At 38.5% G+C, this 7,582-nt stretch overlaps 1 protein-coding gene across 1 annotated transcript in view; it reads left to right on the top strand.

The window, feature by feature from the left end:
- Nucleotides 1–7,582, top strand: part of MFAP1 (microfibrillar-associated protein 1) — a 24,129-nt gene that overhangs the window by 5,905 nt on the left and 10,642 nt on the right. Inside the window, exon 2 of the mRNA XM_005877535.2 lies at nucleotides 6,140–6,359. Coding sequence (XP_005877597.1) covers nucleotides 6,140–6,359 — 220 coding nt within the window. The remainder of the gene's footprint in view (nucleotides 1–6,139; nucleotides 6,360–7,582) is intronic.

Raw genomic sequence — 7,582 nt, forward strand, 5'->3', positions numbered from 1 at the left:
CGGTCAAGGGCACATGCCCGGGTTGTGGGCTCGATCCCCAGTAGGGGGTGTGCAGGAGGCAGCCAATCAGCGATTCTCTCTCATCATTGATGTTTTTATCTCTTCCTCTCTGAAATCAATAAAAATATTTTTTTTAAAAAAGATTCACTCTTGGTGTTGTACATGCAATGGGTTTGGACAAATGTATAATGACATAGCCATTGCTGTGGTGTTATACGCAGTATTTTCACTACCCAAAAAAATCCTCTGTGTTCTGCCTATTCATCCCTCCTCCACACTCAACCCCTGATCTTTTTACAGTCTTCATAATTTTGCCTTTTCCAGAATGTTACATATTTGGAATCTTACAGTATACTAGAGGCCCGGTGCACGAAATTCATGCACGGTTAGGGTCCCTAGGCCTAGCTGGCAATCAGGGCCAATTGGGGCCTTCTGGCTGTTGGCCAGGGCCTTCCTTCATTCTGCGCCACCCCGCTGGTGGTCAGCACACATCATAGCGAGCAATCGAACTCCCGGTCTCTGGTTGAACTCCCGAGGAGACACTTTGCATATTAGCCTTTTATATATATAGGTAACCTTTTCAGATTGGCTTTTTCCACTTAGTAATATGCATTTAAGTTTCTTCCATGTCTTTTCATTGTTTGATAGCTCTTTTTAAGTGCTAAATAATATTCCATTGTCTGGATGTACCATAGTTTATCCTTTCACCTAGGAAAGGACATCTTGGTTGCTTCCAAGTTTTAGCCCTTGTGAACAAAGTTGCAATAAATGTCAATGTGTAGGTTTTTGTGTGGACATAATTTTCAACTCGGGTAAATACCAAGGAATGCAATTGCTGGATTTTATGGTAAGTGTATGCCTAGTTTTATAAGAAACTACCAAACTATCTTCCAAAGTAGCATTTTGCATTCCCACCAGCAATGAGTGAGAGTTCCTGTTGTTTCACATCCTTGCCAGTTAGTTAACATTGTCAGAGCTCTGGATTTTGGCCATTCTAATAAGTGTATAATGGTATCTAATTGTTTTTATTTGTATTTCTCTGATGATATAATGTGGAACATCTTTTTATATGCTTATTTGCCATCTTCTTGGTGAGGCATCTGTTAAGGTCTTTGGCCTCACCTTGTTCTTCAGAATTGTCTTGACTCCTATTCTTGCACATAATTTTAGAATCTGCCTGGGGAACAACTTTTAATGGAATTGCATTACAATTTTATAGCTTTGTTGCTATTATAAATGGTACTGTTTTTTATTGATTTGAGAGAGGAAGGTGGGGAGAGAGGGAGAAAAACATCCATTTGTTGTTCCACTTACTTATACATTCATGTTGATTCTTGTATGTGCCCTGACCGGAGCTCGGACCTACAACCTTAGTATATCAGGACAATGCTCTAACGAACTGAGCCTACCCAGCCAGATCATAAATGGTACTTAATTATTTTTTTTAATCCTCACCCAAGGAGATTTTTTTAATTGATTTGAGAGACGGGGGGAGAGGTTAGTGTGAGACACATTGATCAGTTGCCTCCTGTACAGGCCCAGAAGAGGGATCAAACCCCCGACCTTTTGGTGTACAGTATGACATTCCAACAAACTACTCCACCCAGCCAGGGCATAAATGCTATTTTTAAACTGTCTTTTCTAATTACATATAGTTAATGTATAGGTACACTTATTTTTATCCAGCATTCTTCCTGAATTATTTTTTAAGTTTGTTGATTGTCTTGTTTTTTTCTATGTAGATGATCATATAATCTGCAAATTTTAGCAGTTCTTTCTTTTCAATCCTTACCTTTTATCTCTTTTTCTTGTTGCCCTGATTAAGGTCATAATAAAACATTAAATGGAAAGGGTGTTTTTTTTTCTTAATTTTTTAAATATATATTTTTTATTTCAGAATGGAAGGGAGAGGGAGAGAGAGAAATAGAAATATCAGTGATGAGAGAGAATCGTTGATCAGCTGCCTCCCGAACACCCTACACTGGAGATCGAGCCCACAACCCGGGCATGTACCCTGACAGGGAATTGAACTGTGACCTCCTGGTGGTCCTAGATCAGTGCTCAACACTGAGCCATGCCGACCAGTCTAGAAGGAGTGATATTGACAACATAGGAATGCCCACTGTTTTTTAAAAGAATGATTCAGTGTGTTATTATTTTATTAAGTATAATGTTTTCTGTATCTATTGTTAAGATTATGACTCTTTAAATATATAAACTTTAGCCCTGGCCAGTGGGCTTAGCGGTTAGAGCATCAGCCATGCGCCAGAGGGTCTCGGGTTTGAGTCCCAGTCAAAGGCAGGTACCTGGGTTGTGGGTTCATTCACCAGCCCCAGGGAAGGCAACCAGTGGATGTGTTTCTCTCTCATCAATGTTTCTCTCTTTCTCTCTCTCTATTTATCTTTATCCCCCTCTTCCCTCCCTTCCTTTCACTATCTCTGAAAAGTAATGGAAAAAATATCCTCAGATGAGGATCATCAAAAAGTAATAGTAAATTATATATTAAAATTAAATATATAAACTTTAAATTGTACAGTACTTTTCCCCTATTAATTTTCTAAGGTTAAGTCATCCTTGTAGTCCTAGGCTGAATCCTTTTAGGTCACGAAGGCTTAGAGTTTTGTTTTGTTGCTTTTTACAAAAATTGCTGGAATACATTTGCTATTATATTATTTAGTATTTTAGTATCTATGATCATAAATGAATCCTTTTTGAACTGTCCAGTTTGGCTGCCAAGGTTATTTTCATCTTATAAACTATGTTGGTTAGTTTTCACTCTCTTTCTGTTTACTAGAATTGTTAATATTGGTAAAAGAGATCATCTACTGCAGGCTTAGTAGCTTATACGTGAAAAGAAGGTAGAAATAGATAACATTAGAAAATTTAGTTATGTGGGGATATATTATGAAGGCTGTCATGGAAAATTCCAGCAGAACTAAAAAAATGAGCAGCATTTTATGTTCCCACTTAAACCACCTTTATTGTGTGTTGGGCACTGTTACGAATAATTATATAAAGGTATGGTTGAGGTGGAATAGCAGCCATTTGTGATGGCCATAGTCTGCCAGCTTGGAGGGACTTTCGTCAATTGTTTCACTGCTCACCTTCCTCTACTTCATTGTACCCAAGCTAAGCCTGGCATCATTAATGTTGGTAATCACAAGAAGGCCTTCCCATGACTTGGCTTTTGCAGAAAAAAACCAGTAGATGAATAGATGGTTGGGTAGTGGCTCTCTTCTTCTCCTTCCTAAACTCTTACTTACAAGTAACATAGGGGCTCTACCTGCAAAGACCAATCGTTGAAGGACTTTGGGAGAGAGGCTACTGAAACATAAGTTCTCTTTCTCACCCAGGTGAGATTTCGATGGAGAAAGTGAAGGTGAAACGTTATGTGTCGGGAAAGAGGCCAGACTATGCCCCTATGTGTTTGATAGCTCTTTTTAAGTGCTAAATAATATTCCATTGTCTGGATGTACCATAGTTTATCCTTTCACCTAGGAAAGGACATCTTGGTTGCTTCCAAGTTTTAGCCCTTGTGAACAAAGTTGCAATAAATGTCAATGTGTAGGTTTTTGTGTGGACATAATTTTCAACTCGGGTAAATACCAAGGAATGCAATTGCTGGATTTTATGGTAAGTGTATGCCTAGTTTTATAAGAAACTACCAAACTATCTTCCAAAGTAGCATTTTGCATTCCCACCAGCAATGAGTGAGAGTTCCTGTTGTTTCACATCCTTGCCAGTTAGTTAACATTGTCAGAGCTCTGGATTTTGGCCATTCTAATAAGTGTATAATGGTATCTAATTGTTTTTATTTGTATTTCTCTGATGATATAATGTGGAACATCTTTTTATATGCTTATTTGCCATCTTCTTGGTGAGGCATCTGTTAAGGTCTTTGGCCTCACCTTGTTCTTCAGAATTGTCTTGACTCCTATTCTTGCACATAATTTTAGAATCTGCCTGGGGAACAACTTTTAATGGAATTGCATTACAATTTTATAGCTTTGTTGCTATTATAAATGGTACTGTTTTTTATTGATTTGAGAGAGGAAGGTGGGGAGAGAGGGAGAAAAACATCCATTTGTTGTTCCACTTACTTATACATTCATGTTGATTCTTGTATGTGCCCTGACCGGAGCTCGGACCTACAACCTTAGTATATCAGGACAATGCTCTAACGAACTGAGCCTACCCAGCCAGATCATAAATGGTACTTAATTATTTTTTTTAATCCTCACCCAAGGAGATTTTTTTAATTGATTTGAGAGACGGGGGGAGAGGTCAGTGTGAGACACATTGATCAGTTGCCTCCTGTACAGGCCCAGAAGAGGGATCAAACCCCCGACCTTTTGGTGTACAGTATGACATTCCAACAAACTACTCCACCCAGCCAGGGCATAAATGCTATTTTTAAACTGTCTTTTCTAATTACATATAGTTAATGTATAGGTACACTTATTTTTATCCAGCATTCTTCCTGAATTATTTTTTAAGTTTGTTGATTGTCTTGTTTTTTTCTATGTAGATGATCATATAATCTGCAAATTTTAGCAGTTCTTTCTTTTCAATCCTTACCTTTTATCTCTTTTTCTTGTTGCCCTGATTAAGGTCATAATAAAACATTAAATGGAAAGGGTGTTTTTTTTTCTTAATTTTTTAAATATATATTTTTTATTTCAGAATGGAAGGGAGAGGGAGAGAGAGAAATAGAAATATCAGTGATGAGAGAGAATCGTTGATCAGCTGCCTCCCGAACACCCTACACTGGAGATCGAGCCCACAACCCGGGCATGTACCCTGACAGGGAATTGAACTGTGACCTCCTGGTGGTCCTAGATCAGTGCTCAACACTGAGCCATGCCGACCAGTCTAGAAGGAGTGATATTGACAACATAGGAATGCCCACTGTTTTTTAAAAGAATGATTCAGTGTGTTATTATTTTATTAAGTATAATGTTTTCTGTATCTATTGTTAAGATTATGACTCTTTAAATATATAAACTTTAGCCCTGGCCAGTGGGCTTAGCGGTTAGAGCATCAGCCATGCGCCAGAGGGTCTCGGATTTGAGTCCCAGTCAAAGGCAGGTACCTGGGTTGTGGGTTCATTCACCAGCCCCAGGGAAGGCAACCAGTGGATGTGTTTCTCTCTCATCAATGTTTCTCTCTTTCTCTCTCTCTATTTATCTTTATCCCCCTCTTCCCTCCCTTCCTTTCACTATCTCTGAAAAGTAATGGAAAAAATATCCTCAGATGAGGATCATCAAAAAGTAATAGTAAATTATATATTAAAATTAAATATATAAACTTTAAATTGTACAGTACTTTTCCCCTATTAATTTTCTAAGGTTAAGTCATCCTTGTAGTCCTAGGCTGAATCCTTTTAGGTCACGAAGGCTTAGAGTTTTGTTTTGTTGCTTTTTACAAAAATTGCTGGAATACATTTGCTATTATATTATTTAGTATTTTAGTATCTATGATCATAAATGAATCCTTTTTGAACTGTCCAGTTTGGCTGCCAAGGTTATTTTCATCTTATAAACTATGTTGGTTAGTTTTCACTCTCTTTCTGTTTACTAGAATTGTTAATATTGGTAAAAGAGATCATCTACTGCAGGCTTAGTAGCTTATACGTGAAAAGAAGGTAGAAATAGATAACATTAGAAAATTTAGTTATGTGGGGATATATTATGAAGGCTGTCATGGAAAATTCCAGCAGAACTAAAAAAATGAGCAGCATTTTATGTTCCCACTTAAACCACCTTTATTGTGTGTTGGGCACTGTTACGAATAATTATATAAAGGTATGGTTGAGGTGGAATAGCAGCCATTTGTGATGGCCATAGTCTGCCAGCTTGGAGGGACTTTCGTCAATTGTTTCACTGCTCACCTTCCTCTACTTCATTGTACCCAAGCTAAGCCTGGCATCATTAATGTTGGTAATCACAAGAAGGCCTTCCCATGACTTGGCTTTTGCAGAAAAAAACCAGTAGATGAATAGATGGTTGGGTAGTGGCTCTCTTCTTCTCCTTCCTAAACTCTTACTTACAAGTAACATAGGGGCTCTACCTGCAAAGACCAATCGTTGAAGGACTTTGGGAGAGAGGCTACTGAAACATAAGTTCTCTTTCTCACCCAGGTGAGATTTCGATGGAGAAAGTGAAGGTGAAACGTTATGTGTCGGGAAAGAGGCCAGACTATGCCCCTATGGAGTCCTCAGATGAGGAGGATGAAGAATTTCAGTTCATTAAGAAAGCCAAAGAACAAGAAGCAGAGCCTGAGGAACAGGAGGAGGATTCATCTAGCGACCCCCGACTACGGCGTTTGCAGAACCGTATTAGTGAAGATGTGGAAGAGAGGTAACAACTAGGGTTATGTTTCACTGGACCTGAATCCCAACAAGTTAATAAGAACAACAGTAATTATAGCTTATACTTGAATAGTACTTACTATGTGCCAGGAACTGTTCCAAGTACCAGAAACTGTTCCAAGTACATTACATTTACTAATTCTTATAATCCACACAATTACCTTATTATTATACCCATTTTACAAGTGAGGAAACTGAGGCAAAAAGGGTTTAGGAAAATAACATGATCAAAGATATACAACCATTGAGTGGCAGCCAGTAAACAGCAGGTTACCTCTGTTCCAAAGGCCCAAATTAACTCATTAAGGCAGTGGTTCTCAACCTTCCTAATGCTGCGACCCTTTAATACAGTTCCTCATGTTGTGGTGACCCCCAACCATAAAATTATTTTCGTTGCTACTTTATAACTGTAATTTTGCTACTGTTATGAATCGTAAATATCTGATATGCAGGATGTATTTTCATTGTTACAAATTGAACATAATTAAAGCATAGTGATTAATCACAAAAACAATATTTAATTATATATGTGTTTTCCGATGGTCTTAGGTGACCCCTGTGAAAGGGTTGTTCGACCCCTAAAGGGGTCACGACCCACAGGTTGAGAACCGCTGCATTAAGGAAATAGAAAACACAGAACATTGGTTGGGTTTTTTGTTTTTTGTTTTATTTTTTACAGATTGGAAGGGAGAGAGATAGAGAGTTAGAAACATCAATGAGAGAGAAACATTGACCGGGTGCCTCCTGCACACCCCCAACTGGGGATGTGCCCGCAAGGTCCTAGATCAGTGCTCAACACTGAGCCATGCCGACCAGTCTAGAAGGAGTGATATTGACAACATAGGAATGCCCACTGTTTTTTAAAAGAATGATTCAGTGTGTTATTATTTTATTAAGTATAATGTTTTCTGTATCTATTGTTAAGATTATGACTCTTTAAATATATAAACTTTAGCCCTGGCCAGTGGGCTTAGCGGTTAGAGCATCAGCCATGCGCCAGAGGGTCTCGGATTTGAGTCCCAGTCAAAGGCAGGTACCTGGGTTGTGGGTTCATTCACCAGCCCCAGGGAAGGCAACCAGTGGATGTGTTTCTCTCTCATCAATGTTTCTCTCTTTCTCTCTCTCTATTTATCTTTATCCCCCTCTTCCCTCCCTTCCTTTCACTATCTCTGAAAAGTAATGGAAAAAATATCCTCAGATGAGGATCATCAA

Source organism: Myotis brandtii, unplaced genomic scaffold (genome assembly GCF_000412655.1).
Source record: "Myotis brandtii unplaced genomic scaffold, ASM41265v1 scaffold521, whole genome shotgun sequence".
Lineage (NCBI taxonomy): Eukaryota > Metazoa > Chordata > Mammalia > Chiroptera > Vespertilionidae > Myotis > Myotis brandtii.